Raw genomic sequence first — 16,714 nt, 5'->3', positions numbered from 1 at the left:
TACAGAACATCTCTGCTGTGAATGTTTTTGTTTAAATAATTCCAAGGATATGAAGTAGATTGATTATAATTTTAACGTTATTACATTGCATTTCTACGTTTATTTGATGGCTTTTTTTATTCTGATGTGAGTGATGTACCGTTTTTACACACTTATTTCATTAAAAGGGGAAAAGTCTGCCAATCTTCATTTCTGAAAATGTGTAACATTTGAAACCCCAACTCGGTCACATTCATATTTCACTAATGTTAATTACATAACTTGCAGTTCAGAAACAATCTAGAACTATCACTTGAGGTGTAGCAAACACTGGGACATGCCATTATGTACAGTATAGTGCGATTTGATTTTGATTCAAAATAAGATAAAACAATTTAGATTAAAAATAAGCTAAAAGATAAACTGTGGTCGTCGAATGGTAGACATTTGAACTTAAATTAAAGTGTTCAATCCATTAAACAAATTAAACATAAACATAAACATCTTCCACCATGTATTTTTCCTCTTCCACAGGTGACACAGAGAGTCTTGTGATTGGTTGTCAAGCTAGCCAATCAGAATTTAGCAGCCTCATCTCTGATTGGCTGGAATTATGGCATATTGTAATGCTGGGTTGTGTTGAGCAAGCGAGCCGTCTGCGCTTAGAGAGCGCTCAGGGCTGGTATGAAAGGAGCAAGAAAGTGAAACTTTGCACATGCGAAAGAGAACATCTGCGCACATCCAAATACTTATTTTAAAAGCAAAATTGATTTTCGTTCGCTCTAAATATTTTCTTATCTGCGAGACGAACATTTCTCTGCAAAACTCAGTTAATGCGCATGCAAAATGCCCTTTTGCGTGCTCAAAATGTGATCTTGCGCGCGCAGAATTGTGACCGAAATCTAATCCCATATGTAGATGGCGAATTGAATCTTTTGCAGCAGTAATAAACTGCTGCAGAAAAAGTTAAGTGCCATGCAAAATGTAACAAGCAATTGCATTACTCATCACAAATGTATTTGATAAAAGAGTACATATACTTATTCAAAAACGTAGTGGAGTATAGAGTAAAAGTTGCTAATATCTTTGAAACTACAAAGTAACCAAAAAGATACTTAAGTAGTAACTAATTACATTTACTCAAATACTTTACACCACTGACTGAAAGCCACGAAATTCCAGTTTAGATTTCATGGGGTCAAGAATGTCTCTAAAACACCAATTTCCATACTTTGCATGTTTGTTTCCTTTATTGTTGAAAAGGAGTAACAGCAGAAACAGTTGATGTGGAATGCAGTGTTACTTGTGTGTGTGTGTGTGTGTGTTTGTAGGTGGTAGTTGGAGATAAAGTGGTTCTAATGCCTGTGAACGCAGGGCAGCCTCTCCATGCCAGCAACATCGAACTCCTGGATAACCGTGACTGCAAAGAGGTCAGGCACCAGATGTGTTCTCAACAGCGCTGTTAATGAAATCACATGATGAGGCGCAGGTTCTGATGCGTTGTGTTCGTTACATGGAAAACCTGAAAATATCAGGAAAGTTTAGGATTCCAGGCTTGGAAAAGTCAAGGAAGTTGATAAAATGTTATACAATACAGTATATCTTGAAAATGTCATGGGAATTTTTTATTAGAGTATATACTGATGTATTTTTGAAAAAATTTACTTGTGATGTATTTTTTTTAAAAAGTCACCCGAATTTTTGTCTTGCCTTACATTTTAATGCTTTGTATAGTTTTTGGTTAATTGTATGACTTTTGTTGTTTATTTTGTTCTTGCCATTAACCTTAACCTGCTGTTGACATGACATTAAAATATAAAAAAAAAAATAATATATACTGTATGAAGAGTAACACTTGCTTGGAAGCCATAAAAAATATATGATTTATGAGTGTATTCTTATGAGTCAATGAATCAGTCATACCAGTTTACAAAATCTGAATCAATTATTTTATCCAGTAACCACAAACAACTAGAAAGGTCATGGAAATTCAATAAAGATTTGTGTTTTATATTTCCGTTGTGACAGGTTAATGCTTTGAACTGCACCACCAGTTGGAAAGTCACTCTCTTCATGAAATTTAGTGAATACAGAGATGATGTCTTAAAAGGGGTGAGTCTGTTGTTTGCTGGTTGTTAGTTATGTGGGGATTGATGTTTAGTTTTGTTTTGTGGTTTATAATTTCTCTTTAACCATGTGGGTCTCTCATTTTGCTTCACTCAGGGTGATGTGGTGAGGTTGTTTCATGCAGAGCAAGAAAAGTTTCTTACTTGTGATGAGTACAAGAAGCAGCAGTATGTCTTCTTACGGACCACTCTCCGCCAATCAGCAACCTCCGCCACCAGTTCAAAAGCACTCTGGGAAGTGGAGGTATAGTTCTGTATGATTAAATAAAAGTATTTTCCTTGTAGTTCTTCAGTTTAGTTTTTACAAACTAAAAGTCTCTGTATGTAATGAAGTAAAACGTATCATAATAACATTTTATGGTTTATGAATGTGGTATACGCTACCGTTTAATAAATTTGGGGTCAGAAAAATGTTTTTTGAAAGAAATTCAATCTAATCCTGTCCCGTGTGCTTCAGGTTGTCCACTATGACCCCTGCAGAGGAGGAGCCGGTCAATGGAACAGCCTGTTTCGTTTCAAACACCTCGCCACAGGAAACTACCTTGCGGCGGAGGTACACATTCCATCTACTGTACTTTGTCTGATCCTTCCCTGAAACTGATCCTGTTTTCCTTTTAAAGAGCTGTGTTGTATATGGTTTGACCTGGGGTGGTTTGTGTGAATGCCTGTGGTTTACATTTATTTGCATGCTGCACATGAAGCTTTTCCTAGGACGATTTAGCCGTATTCAACTGACCCTGACGTACAGTAACAGTATCTGAACGCTAGGCCTGTTTACACCTAGTCACTTCATACATAAGATGCATTCGAATTCTGCATCACTAAAACCACTTCAGGGGGTGGTATGAGACTCATTCCAGATGAAACTAGACAAGTGTAAATGCATCTGGTTGTTTTTGGAGCCACATATGTAAATTTTACTCCTCCTAAAATGGTACAAAAAAATAAATAAACGTGTGAGAGCATGTTGTAGGATACTGGGGCAACTCAGTAGGCTATAGGCTAAGGCTACTCAAACATTTCTCATCAAATTCTCCCAAGACCAATCTGAGATATAATAATATTTCAATTAATTTTATAGCTCTGTATATTTACTGTATGTCAACATTAGTCTCATTTGTGGCTTATTTTTTTCTGTTAAGGAATTTTGGAGTAAATACCTGAGAAATTTTATTTGACATGTTTTAATGTTCACAAGTTTGGTATCAGTAAGTTTTTCTGAAAGAAATGAATACTTTTATTCACTAAAGATAGAATAAATGTATTAAAAGTGACAGTAAATACATTTATAATGTTACAAAATATTTCTATTTCAAATAAATGCCGTTCTTTTGAACTTTCTATTTACCAAATAACCTTGGTTTCCACAAAAATATGAAGCAGCACAACTGTTTTCAACATTGATAATAATAGAAAATGTTTCTTGAGTATCAATTCAGATTTATATTATTTCTGAAGGATCTTGTGACAATGAAGATTCAGCTTTGCCATCGCAGGAATGAATTACATTTTTAAATATATCAAAATAGAAAGCAGTTTTAATCAATATTAATCAATATTAATCTAATCATATTATTAATAGTATTAATACTATGAATATTGTAAAAGAAGAAACTTTTTGTTCAAATAAATGAAGCTTTATTTTATTAAAATATATATAATAATTTTAATAGTAACTTTAATAATAATCTTACCGACCCAAACATTGAACGGTAGTGTATACGTGATTGTGAACTTCATTGAATTCTCTTAATGATCTCTTAAACTATGAAGGACTAATCTCTGAGCAACAAAGTGTTCTTCTGGAGGGGTGTATTGTTATATATTTTATGCTTTTGAGAGTGCAGAATGTGGGCTGCAGGTGGCAGTCTTCACAATGTTATTGTCACAGTGGTATAGAACCATTCGCAGCCATCCACTGTGCACAGGCCAGACAGAGGGCTTATTGTCTGAGATAAAAATACTGAAAGAACCTGCCTTTGTCTCTGTGTGAATGTCGTAGGGCTTTCATAAACGCTTCTGGTTCTGTTTCAGATGAATCCTGAATTTAAAGATAGGACAGACAGTATCACCACCAAAAATGAGGTAAGCCAGACCTCACATGGATGCCAGCCTACACAATAGAACTTAAATGTCATAACTAGGACTTCAAGGAGTCCGAGCTTGCAGAATTTCGCAGAAAGCTCTGCAGAGTTCCTTGGAAGTTGCTTTTCCCATTTAGAATTCCACACTTTTTTCCTCACAATCACCACAGAAATGTAACAAGTTCGCAGATTATGTCTGGGCATTTCCTGGACCTAGCAATTGATAAAACATTGATGCAAGGCTTTAAAGTATTAAAGCTAAAACCAGCCCTAACAGATAGTGTATGAAAGAATCACATTTGTTGATTGTGTTAAACTTTAGATGAAGTTTTGCATCTGACTCACTCTGCTTAAAGGGATAGTTCACCCAAAAATGAAAATTAGCCCATGATTTACTCACCCTCAAGTCATCCTAGTTGTATATGACTTTCTTCTTTCAGATGAATATAATCGGAGTTATATTAAAAAACGTCCTGGCTCTTCCAAGATTTATAATGGCAGTGAATGGCTGTTTCTGTTTTGAAGGCCATAAAAGTGCATCTATCCATCATAAAAGTGCATCTGTCCATCATAAAAGTGTTCCACACGGCTCCGGGGGTTAATAAAGGCCTTCTGAAGTACTGTCGTTCGTGAGAGACTGGCGTTCCAGCGTATGACGTAAGTTCTGGTGACGAACGCGGAAGCACAGAAGATAGAGCAATACGAGCGTCCTACGTCATACGCCAGTCTCTCGTGAACGGCAGTTAGCGGAAGTTAGAGATTACAGTTTTAAATATGGATATTTTTCCCACCCTTTTTAAGCGAAGGCCTTTATTAACCCCCGGAGCCGTGTGGAGCACTTTTATGGACTTAAAAATAGAAACTGCCATTCACTGCCATTATAAAGCTTGGAAGAGCCAGGACATTTTTTAATATAACTCCGATTGTATTCGTCTGAAAGAAGAAAGTCATATACACCTAGGATGACTTGCGGGTGAGTAAATCATGGGCTAATTAAAATTTTTGGGTGACCTATCCCTTTAAATGAACAGTACCCCGTTCTGTCTTGGCTACACAGCATTGCGGCTCAGCCCAACTCTCCTGCACAACTTCACTATTACGTAATCCGTTTCTCTCCCTTCCTTCACGCTGCAACAGACAGACTCGCACAACTCTCGTCCTCCTACTCTCCGGAGTTTTTTTTTCTTTTTTTTCTTCAGCCTGCATCACGCACTGCACCTTTCCGCTGTATTAGCATTCTGCTTCAGCAGCCTCTCAGACAAACACACTCGCACACGCGCAGAGGGGGCTCCTTACATAATGTCTGAATCTGGGGGTGCCCCGTGAGAGTCAGGCAGACGTGCTGTCTGTGTCTACTTCCGTGGAGGAGTGAGTCAGATGAGCTGCAGAGAGTCAGAGCAGAGGAGAATGTATAATGCCGCTCTCCAAATAGCCCTCCATCAAAAAAAATCTCTGTGCCATAGTCCTGTATAATGTCCTCACTGTAGATGACCTCTGGGTTTGTCTCTGGATTTATTTATTTATTTATTTATTTATTTTTTGCAGGAGCTGTGTCCATTATAGTAATTCCTGGTTCCATGCTGTCAATTAATACTGAACATTATTCCTACTCATTTCCTCAGTTTTTAAAAACAAGGCAAATATTTTGCACCAGAAAAACACTAATGGAAATATAGCCACAAAACATAAACATTGTACATTATACCAACACCTTTTAGTGTTATCCAGTTCCTTGCAATCATGTGTTGATTTAACAAAAATAAGAGTTGCACATTTCTGTTTTTAAACGCTTAGCCTTAGACTTCCATTGGAATTGCATCACTAAAAATTTATTTATTTTATTTTGTTTTATTTTTAGTTAACTATAATAACCTTGGTTTGAGGTCCATCACCCTGATTTTCTTTTAATGTAAAAATAATGAAAACATTGTAGAAAATAAAAACTCAGGAGAAAAAAAAAAACTACATATAGTTACCTATACGTGCAGATTCAGTGAACCTGCATTGTTTTATGTTCATCTTTATACACCAATGTGACCTTCCCCTTTCTCTCTGTGCAAACATCAGACAAACACAGACTCTTTGTACTCTAAAAAGAAGTGGCAGGCTGACAAGATCCCCTACACCCTTGTTGCAGTGCCCCACGGCAATGACATCGCCTCTCTCTTCGAATTGGATGCCACCACCTTACAGCGGGCAGACTGCCTGGTTCCCAGGTTAGTTCCTGTTCACCAACATAACTTTCATCCATGACAACCCTATTAAAATGGAAAACAGTTTTACATTTAGATTTGAATTTATTTGTTTAGCAAACACTTTTATCCAAAATAAGGAACTGTACAAGGAATCACTCTTACAGAGGCAGTACAAACATCCAAAATTGGATTGAAGTGCAAGCTAAGAGATGTAGGTGTGAAAAAGTAGGAGTACGGGTTTTGAAAGGGAGGATAGTGTATTAATGATTGTAGAACAAGTGATTTCAATTGATTCAAGTGCTCACAATGCCTTTTTAGAGCAACCTTTTGGATTTTAAAAATGTACTTACAAAACCATTTATCCAGGTTAGTTTTTATTCAAGTGCTATCAATTGGATAGGAGTCCATACTATGTCGCATGTACTGTTGGGTATTTCCTGTTGCTCAAACATCAGAGAATGACGCTAACAACTGCAAGTTCTTTGGTTCGATCCCTTGAAAATATGTACCTTCTTTTTTCAGGAACTCGTATGTGAGACTCAGGAACTTGTGCACAAACACCTGGGTGACCAGTACTGACATTGCTATTGATGTTGAGGAAGAACGACCCGTTATGCTCAAGGTTGTTTATTTCCATTTTATTTGAAGAAAAATGATCCTTGTCAATAAAAGCTCATGTCATTTCTCTCTTTATTTGTGCAGATCGGCTCCTGCCCCATGAAGGAGGACAAGGAGGCGTTCTCCATTAATTCTGTCCCTTTGTCAGAGGTCAGAGACTTGGACTTTGCCAACGATGCCAACAAGGTCCTGGAGTCATTTGTGCGTATATTGGGTATCAGCAATTACGCAGTAGCAAATGAGCGCAGGTAATGTCAAACTTACTGGGGGTCTTTTAATGCGTTAAGTTGTGGTCACATTGGCCTTCTTGGTGCGGTCACAATGGACCTTTTCTTTGCACTTTAGCAAAAACATGTCCATGTCAATAGCATGCACTCTTAAAAATCAAGATTCTTTATTGGAATCTATGTTTCCATGAAGAACGTTTAACATCCTTGAAACCTTTCCACTGCCCTGAAGGTTCTTTAGAGTGGAAAAAGATTCTTTAGATTATTAAAATGTTCTTCACACTAAGAAAAATTGTTTCTTTTAAGAACTGTTCACTAAAATGTTCTTTGGTCAACCCAGAATGGTTAATCTATTGCATCACAGCAAGAATCTTTATTTTTAAGAGTGTAGAGATGTATGTCTCTATGTACAGGTATGTGTCTAACCAAGTAGCCTTTATTGTTGGTCAGCACGGTGAATTCAAGTGACCAACGTGAACATGAGTGAAAACGGAACACGAAACTTCCAATATATATATATTTGGTTACAATTTCATAAGCAAAGGATTCTTATGAAGTAGATCACATCACTACTATTATAGTTTTAAAAACATACATGCTCTTATGTTTTTATGTTCAGGTTTACTATTAAGCTGTTGGAGGATCTTATCTTCTTTGTGTGCGAGGTGCCAAACAACGGGCAGGACGTGCTGGCTGTTGTCATCTCGAACCCCAACAGAGAGAGGCAGAAACTCATGAGAGAGCAAAACATCCTGGCACAGGTTTGCTCAAACTGTACTTACAGTAAACTGATTCTTTAAAGTCCCCCTGTAGTCAATAGTTTTATCCCTTAAAACTCATCTTTCATCACAAAAATGACATATTGAGACTTTATGCCTTAAAATAGCTTGAATTCAACTCATTCATACACCCTTCCGTCATTTAGTATAGGCGGACTCATGAATGTGAAAATTAGCTCCGCCTCCACTCAATCACATGAGCTCGGAATACCTGATCCACTCATTCAACTTTACCTTAGTAAACGCTGCACAATGGCAAGTAAAAAATACTGGTTTAATTCGACCATGTATGTTTGAACCATAAACTGATTCAGAAGAAGAAGTGGAAGATCGAATTACACAGGCTCATATACAAGTCGATGTATCAGAATGGTGATGTGTTTTATGTATGACGGTAATTAATATGGTAATACGGTAATTAATATGATTAGCCTTTGGCTTGACTATGTTATCAAACAGCTAATAATGTGTTGCTAATGTTACACAAACCATGTTCCTGTTCACCCGAGTCACCTGAGAGCATCCTCACAAACGCTTAGAACAACTTAGAACGCCAGTGGAGAAAGGCATATAGTTCATCATGACATCGTAATATGCATAATTCACCCACAATATTGCTAAATGTACCCGATTTTTCATATCAACAGAAAAATATATCATGATAACCTGGCTACTCTTGAGACTACCCTTCTTCACAGCTTATTTAATGATATGCTAAAGCCCGCCCACATGTTGACTTGATTGGTTACAAGGTAGTTTGTGACATAAGAAACACAGGCGATTTCAAACCGCTTTTGGTTCACTGCAGTTTTAAGGAGAATTTGCACATGGTTTGTCTTAAAGCATATTTAAAACACTGCATAGACATAAACAACATCTAAAACTGGATTTTCACCAGAGGGGGTCTTTAAGGACCATCGTTTCCATGGCAGATTTCTGACTGTAATTTTTATGTTTGCAGATCTTTGGAATTCTTAAATCCCCATTTTCGGAGATTAAAGACTCGCCAATGCCGAAGCTTGAGGATGTGGGCGAGCAGCGCAACGCTGCATTTAAGTACATGCTACAGCTGTGTTATAGAATCCTGCGCCATTCCCAACAAGACTACCGCAAGAATCAGGCAAGGAACATCTTCAATTATCAACTCCCAATTAATCAATCAATGTATGAGACTAATACATGTGTCCTCTTTATCACAGGAGTACATAGCCAAGAATTTTTCCATCATGCAGGCTCAGATTGGCTTTGAGATCCTGGCCGAAGACACAATCACTGCTCTTCTGCACAACAACCGCAAGCTGTTAGAGAAGCACATCACCGCACGTGAGATCGAGACCTTTGTCAAACTTCTGCGCAGGAACCGAGAGCCCAGGTCTGACTCAGAGATTTTGACATCCACTCAAATGTCTGGTACTAACCACTACTTGCAGAAAGTATGAAAGTAAATGTAATGGAATCTTTAAGGAAAACTATTTTTTTATAATTTGGGACCAGTTATATTGAGATCAAATAAGAGATTTTTAAGAATTCTTTATGACACATATGCTGTGATGTCCTGCTGGATAGAAAGAACTGAATCATATTTTTATTTTAGAAAATGATTTATTTAATTTTTTAGAAAATTCTTATTTATCCTCTTAGGATAATTTAGAATTGGTTCCAAATTATGATTTAATTACATAGGCATAAGCTTTCCTTGAATATTTTTTTTTAACTGGTTGGTTGGTTGTTGTTTTTTTTCTGGCTAGGTATTTGCAGCGTTTTTTGTTGTTGTTTTTTTTGTTTTGTTTTTGTCGAGTTTACACTACCATTCAAAAGTCTGGTCAGTAAGATTTTTTTGTGTGATGTTTTTGGATGCTCACCAAGGCTGCCTTTTTTGTAATCAAAAAAGTAAAACGGTAATATTGTAATGTTATCACAGCTGAAAACAGTTGTGATGCTTAATATTTTTGTGGAAACAATGATGCATAAAAAAACAGCATTTATTTGAAGTTTATTTGAAATCTATTGTCACTTTTGATTAATTTAATGCATCCTTGCTGAATAAAAGTATTAATTTATTAAAAATAAAATACTAACCCCAAACTTTTGAACAGTTGTAAACATTAAACTTCAATTATGAAATTAATGTGTTTTTATAAAATGTTAAAATGTGAATTTATATGAAAATATATATTTGTTGTGTTTTTTAGAGTCTGGAATAGAGGATAGTATATCCTGTACCGGAAATCTTTTCAATAAATTTCAATAAATTCAGATGTGATTCTTTTTGATACAAGTACCGTTTTCACATTGGTTAGCAGTGGTTTCACAGTTCTTGTGCATTTTCCCCCAGGTTTCTGGATTATTTGTCTGACCTGTGTGTCTCCAACAAAACAGCCATTCCTGTCACTCAGGAGCTCATTTGCAAATTCATGCTGAACCCCATCAACGCAGACATCCTCGTCCAGACCAAGTGAGAGCTGCTCTGTGCTGCCTCCTGAAATTATCTGTATAACAATGACTCAAAAAGCAAAATGACCTCGTCAATAGCTGTATACAGTTATTACAGATTAATACAATTATTCTATGTTAAGATATATAACAGGGACTTGTGTTTCCTTAGACTGATCCCACACACAGAGACCTCTCTGGAGTTATCTTTAATGCAGGACGATGGTGATGATGAAGAAGTGTGGCTATACTGGATTGATCACCACAAAGAGCCTCATGGGAAGTCCATCCGCCACCTGGCTCAGGATGCCAAGGATGGACAAAAAAAGGAAGTTGACATCATTACATATTATAGGTGAGAGTTTAATTACTTTTTTTTAAAAATTTTTGGGCAGGTTGCTTTTCACTTTGAATCGGAGTATTTATGAATGTTTAAAGAGCTGTGTTATCAAGTGCCCTATTCATTCTCTTGCAGGTGTCAACTCAATCTCTTTGCTAAAATGTGTCTGGACCGGCAGTATCTGGCCATCAATCAGATTTCCAGCCAGCTGCCGGTGGATCTAATCCTGCGCTGCATGTTTGATGACTACCTGCCTTACAACCTGCGTGCCTCATTTTGTCGTCTAATGCTGCACATGCACGTGGACCGCGACCCGCAGGAGGCCGTGGTGCCCGTTCGCTATGCACGTCTGTGGACCGAGATACCCTCCAAGATCTCTGTCAATGAGTAAGATGGAAGCCTCTTTTTGCCATTGTTGCTTCTAGCATCACATTGCTTTTTATTTATATGACTGTTTTGTGTTGTTTGGCTTGTCTGAATGTAAATTTGGTGCACAGGTATGACTATGAGTTCAGAGACACATCCAGAGAGGAGATGAAGAAAAAGTTTGCCCCTACAATGCATTTTGTGGATGAATATCTCAAAGATGTTGTCAGTCAGTCTGATCCATTTGGAGACAGTGAAAAGAATGAACTGACTCTTGAGGTGAGATTATGGTTGGTTCCTATAACAGTTCTCACACATGTAATTTTCCATAAATGTGGACAGAAAACCATGCAGAAATGCTATTGTTTCCTGGTCTACTATTCGGCAACCCCGCTTCTGTATCAAGTGCAAAAAAACGATTCCCAAATGAATGACCCCTATGAGTTTTTATTTATTTTTATAATTCAGATCTTTCCATGCTACACTCCTAAACAAACGACTCTAATGACTTGGTTCTTTGTAGTGAATCAGAATCATACAACGCAAACAGTATAGTTCAGTTCATAAACTAATGATTTAGTGCAAACAGTGTCCAATTCAAGTAATCACTATTATAAGCTGCTTTCGTTAGTGAATCAAATTGTGGTGTATTCCGACCTGATTCCTGAGCTAATGACTCTGAAGAGGTGGTTTATTTAGTGAATCATGGTCAGTGTAATCTGATTCCCAAATTAATCATTTTCAGATTACCTTATGAGCAATTTTTTTTAGTAAATCAAATCTATCCATATACAGTGGAACAATGTAATCCAACAGTTTCCCAAACAAATGACTCTGAATCAAATCAACACAGCATGACCAGTGTAGTCCTTTTTTAGTGAATCACATCATATTGATGCTTGTGACATCTAAATCGGTGTAGTTAGTGACAATGTTTATATCTGTTATTTGTGTGTCAGGTCTGAGGTTTTTCCTGAGCGTATTATGTCATGTGTCCAGAGGACAGAGCAGATTGTCTGCATTAGCTCTAACTGAATACTAATGATTCAGTCTCTAACACTTTGAATTTGAATGGCTTTGCCTCTGTCTGTCTCTCACAGGTGGTCAACCTGGCACGTAACCTGGTCTACTTTGGCTTCTACAGCTTTAATGAGCTTTTGTGCCTCACACGCACCCTGCTGGCCATCCTGGACATTGTCCAACCCACGTTCACATTCATGTCCAAACTCAACAAGAGCCCTGAGGGAGGTGAGAGACGTTTTCAAGTTCTCTGTTTTCACTCAAGTAATGCGTCTTTGTTTTACAGGATAACAGCTGCTTGTATTTGAGGCGGTGTAACACTTCAGGCTGTGTTTGTGTAGGTAATAATGTCATGCGTACCATCCACGGTGTGGGTGAGATGGTGACTCAGATGGTTCTGAGCAGAGGCTTGATGATGTCCCACTGTCTCCCCGATGCTCAGCCAATCCACGGAAAGCAAATCTGTCTCTCTGACAACGAGAACGTCATGGTGATGGACACCAAGCTCAGGATTATTGAGATTCTGCAGGTGATGCCCCCATAGATTGCTGTAAATCTTTTGCAATGAACTAAATGTATTAGTTACACTGCACAAAACTCAAGTTTATGTCAAAACTATGTCCACACTATGTCAAAGAAAGGTTTTGGAAATTATATTCAAGGGTTGGTTCACCTTCGAAACAAGATATTTTTAAGATAGGTATTTTTAATGAAATTTGAGAGATTTTTGTCCCTCCATTAAATTTCATTCATTTCGACCTTCAAAACATTAATAAAGATATCTATGAATTGAACGGTTTAATACAAGTCTTCTAAAGAGACATGATCCCTTTTTTTGTTGAACAAATTTAATTTAGGCTTTTATTAACATGCACATAGACAATTGTTAAAATAAAGCAGCCGCACACTCAAACACTGTGCAAGATCAATTTATTAGCAAGCTTTTGGTCTTACGACCTTCTTCAGGCACATAAATAATGATCAACTAACATATATAGAGCAGTCAGATTTGGTAAACTGAAGCTCAGTACTTGGATTGATGTGTCAGAGTTTGGGTGGACTATCCCTTTAAGTGTTGGCATCATTTTACATTTCATCTTTTCTTTATAGTTCATTCTGAATGTGCGTCTCGATTACCGCATCACCTATCTGCTGTCTATCTATAAAAAAGAATTTGGTGAGCACACTTTGGACACTTCTGCCTCAGTGATGGAAGTTCCTGTCATGGCTGGTGAGAGACGTTTTAATGACATACAGTAAACATTCATTTTAAGATCCCAGTTGAGGAGTATTCTTGTTTTAAGGGTCTGTTTGTGTATGCATTAATATTCCTATTGTGTATTCCAGAGCCAAACATTGAGGAAATTGCAGAGAAAGCAGAGAATATGTTTTCGGGAAGGTGAGAGAGTGATTATTTGCTATGTTTATTTGGGTTGTGTTTGGTGCTTAAGAATTAACTATTGGAATAGCTTGATTGATATCGGCACTGATGCTGAGTTTTTTATTATTTTTAAAATGGGTTAGTTAAAACAGACTGAAATTTACACTGCTGTTCATTTTGGTTTGGTAAGATTTTTTTTTTTTATGTTTTGAATGTTGTAATGCTTTTTAAGGATTTGAACAGCGTCAGAGACTGACACGGAAGAGAAGAAATTTCGCTATTTTTGTTGTTTTTTGCGCACAAAAAGTATTCTCGTCGCTTCGTAACGTATTCACATGGACAATTTTAACGATGTCTTTACTACCTTTCTGGGCCTTGAAAGTGGTAATTAAATTGCTGTCGATGGAGGCACAGAAAGCCCTCGGATTTCATCAAAAATATCTTAATTTGTGTGTTCTGAAGATGAACAAAGGTCTTACGGGTTTGGAACGACATGAGGGTGAGAATTAATGATAGAGTTTTTATTTTTGGGTTAACTAACAATTTCATTTGAATACTTACATTTGATTAAAATTCAGTAAAAACAGTAACGTTGTAAAATAGTTGTTTTCCATTTTAACATATTTTTTAAAAAGTAATTTATTCCTGTGATGTAATAAATTCCTGAGTCTTCAGTGTCACATGATCCTTCAGAAATCTTTGTAATATGCTGAATTGCTGCTCAAGAAAGGTTTTTATTTTTTTTAATTTTGAAAAGAGTTGTGCTGCTTAATATTTTTGTGGAAACTGTGATACATTTTTCCCCCAGGATTAATAGAAAGTTCAAAAGAACAGCATTTATTTGAAATATATTTTTTGCAATAGTTGATCAGTTTAATGCATCTTTGCTGCATAAAAGTATTAATTTCTTTCAAACAAAAAAAAAGGAAATCTTTCTGAAATCCAATTTTTTAAATGGCAGTGTAAACTGCTGTAACCTTTCTTGTTTTAATTTTCAGGAGCATTTGTGAGGGCATATTTTCTAACCATAAAAAGAAACAGTGTGCTTTCCATTCATGTCAAATACTTGGATTCATTGAAACAAATAACAAACAACAATATTAACAAATATGGCTGTTAAATATAAAAAGAAAATCAACATAAAATATCAAGAATCTGTAAATAATGCACAAGATATCAAAACACAAAACTCATTCTGCTACATTACATTTCAATAATTTTGCCGGCCCATATGCATGTGACATTTTTGCCCCAATCTCTGGTTAATTTCTGTCCCTTTTTCCATCCTCTCAGACACTTAGAATTAAAATTTACCATTTCTTGCTGCTGTCCTTAAAACTTCTATTTAAAAAACACACTCTCTGATTGGCTTCATTACTCAATCAGGTCTTGTGTTTTGTGTTCACAGTGCTAAGGAGAGGAGCCCAGTGGACCTCGATGATGAAGGTGGTCAGACGTTTCTGCGGGTGCTCATTCACCTCATCATGCAGGACTATCCTCCACTGGTCTCCGGCTCCCTTCAGCTCATCTTTAAACACTTCAGCCAGAGAGCCGAAGTTCTGCAGGCCTTCAAACAGGTCTCAATCTCACTCATACTACTGTCTTCTTATCAGTGTGTGGAGACTGGCAAGTTTTTAAATGGTCTGTTTTATTGATAGACCCACATATTTCCCAATTCGTGTTTTTTGTTCTGCAGGTCCAGTTGCTGGTTTCTGAGGAGGATGTGGAGAATTATAAGAAGATTAAGGCGAATCTGGACCAGCTGCGTCTGACAGTGGAGAAGTCTGAGCTGTGGGTTGAGAAGAGTGGAGGTTACGGCGGTGAAGATATTGCTGAGAATCAAAACAAAGAGCAGAATTTAGAGGTGTGCACATACTGGCAGGAGAAAAACTGCAAGCGTATTGCTGAATTATAATGCAACAGATTTGCTTCTTCATCACAGTGCATGCATTGCGAATTCAATATAGAGAATACATCTAAAATCTTATTTTGAAAGACTTTTTGATACAGTGAATAATGTTTTATTTTGATTAATTATCTGACCCTTAAAAGATTGGCTGACTAATAATTTAGTTCTAGTAATCGACCGACATTTAATTACACTGTAAAATCTAACAATGTTCATACTAACTATTGTTTAGTTAACTTTACTTAATCTCCGATAATGTTTTGAACTTACTTAAAAAAAATAAGTAATCTGTACTGTTTGCATGATATGCCTTCATTACTCAGAAAACACTATTAAACATTACTTGACTGGTTTGAGTACCATTTTGCCACAAAAAAAAAGCAGGCGGAGCAAATGGTTTTTGATGCGGGAAATTCTTAATAGACTTTTCACTAATTTCTAACACTTCTGCAGTCATCGTTCTTCATAAATTCATGTTGATTTCCTAAAATCAACCTAAAATGTCTCACCATTATTGTGATTAGTATTCCCTTTGGTTGGACACTTGGAACTTCATTTATATCATCCTGATTCTCTTCCAATTGATGCAGTGATGCAACATAAAATCACAGTTATTTGATTTCAAAGGAAGTGAAGTAATAATATATTATATATATATATATATATATATAATATATTATATATATATATATATATATATATATACTTAAATTATTTCCATGTTCTTAATGAATGTAATTATGGTTTATAACATAACTATCATGTTTAATAATGATCTTTTTAAATTTTAATTGCAAACACTCATGGCATAAACCTTTGGGTTGTTATAATCCCTCTATATTTGTGACAATATCTTGCAATTTTGCTTGAGTCACACACAGACTCCATTCAGCATGCAAACCACAACAATGGTAAAAAGTTTTTTTTAATTTAATTAATTAGACCATTGCAATTTTATTTGCTGTCTCTTGTCAGTATAACCCCAATAACGATAGCAAATACAATTTTAATGGTAAAATAAAGCCATAAATGGTATAACAAAGCAATTTATTTATTCATGCCGCAATGCACTCTGGGAGTATACTTCCTCAGATCACAGATAGAATTAAGTTGACAAAATTTAAATAGATTAAATGAGAAGAACTTGATGTAATTAAGTTATGCTTGCTTACTTAAATTAAGCCAACGAGTTTGCACAATTTAATTAAGTAAACTGAACTAATTAGTTTTTACAGTGTACTGTTTATAAGTAATAAA

General features: G+C 36.3%; 1 protein-coding gene across 2 annotated transcripts in view; it reads left to right on the top strand.

Moving 5' to 3' along the window:
• Positions 1-16,714, top strand: part of itpr2 (inositol 1,4,5-trisphosphate receptor, type 2) — a 120,232-nt gene that overhangs the window by 17,287 nt on the left and 86,231 nt on the right. For both annotated transcript variants that reach the window (XM_077193408.1, XM_077193409.1), the window contains exons 6-26: positions 1,311-1,409; positions 2,008-2,091; positions 2,203-2,349; positions 2,563-2,658; positions 4,140-4,190; positions 6,257-6,405; positions 6,907-7,006; positions 7,087-7,250; positions 7,849-7,990; positions 8,970-9,128; positions 9,208-9,380; positions 10,344-10,463; positions 10,614-10,796; positions 10,917-11,168; positions 11,279-11,426; positions 12,248-12,395; positions 12,509-12,696; positions 13,278-13,398; positions 13,515-13,566; positions 14,957-15,125; positions 15,245-15,412. In XM_077193408.1, the coding sequence (XP_077049523.1) occupies positions 1,311-1,409; positions 2,008-2,091; positions 2,203-2,349; positions 2,563-2,658; positions 4,140-4,190; positions 6,257-6,405; positions 6,907-7,006; positions 7,087-7,250; positions 7,849-7,990; positions 8,970-9,128; positions 9,208-9,380; positions 10,344-10,463; positions 10,614-10,796; positions 10,917-11,168; positions 11,279-11,426; positions 12,248-12,395; positions 12,509-12,696; positions 13,278-13,398; positions 13,515-13,566; positions 14,957-15,125; positions 15,245-15,412 (2,913 nt within the window). The remainder of the gene's footprint in view (positions 1-1,310; positions 1,410-2,007; positions 2,092-2,202; positions 2,350-2,562; positions 2,659-4,139; positions 4,191-6,256; positions 6,406-6,906; positions 7,007-7,086; positions 7,251-7,848; positions 7,991-8,969; positions 9,129-9,207; positions 9,381-10,343; positions 10,464-10,613; positions 10,797-10,916; positions 11,169-11,278; positions 11,427-12,247; positions 12,396-12,508; positions 12,697-13,277; positions 13,399-13,514; positions 13,567-14,956; positions 15,126-15,244; positions 15,413-16,714) is intronic.

Source organism: Siphateles boraxobius, unplaced genomic scaffold (assembly GCF_051911475.1).
Source record: "Siphateles boraxobius isolate OS27281-9 unplaced genomic scaffold, OSU_SipBor_1 31, whole genome shotgun sequence".
Taxonomy (NCBI): Eukaryota; Metazoa; Chordata; class Actinopteri; order Cypriniformes; family Leuciscidae; genus Siphateles; species Siphateles boraxobius.
This window is presented reverse-complemented; position numbering and strand designations above follow the sequence as displayed.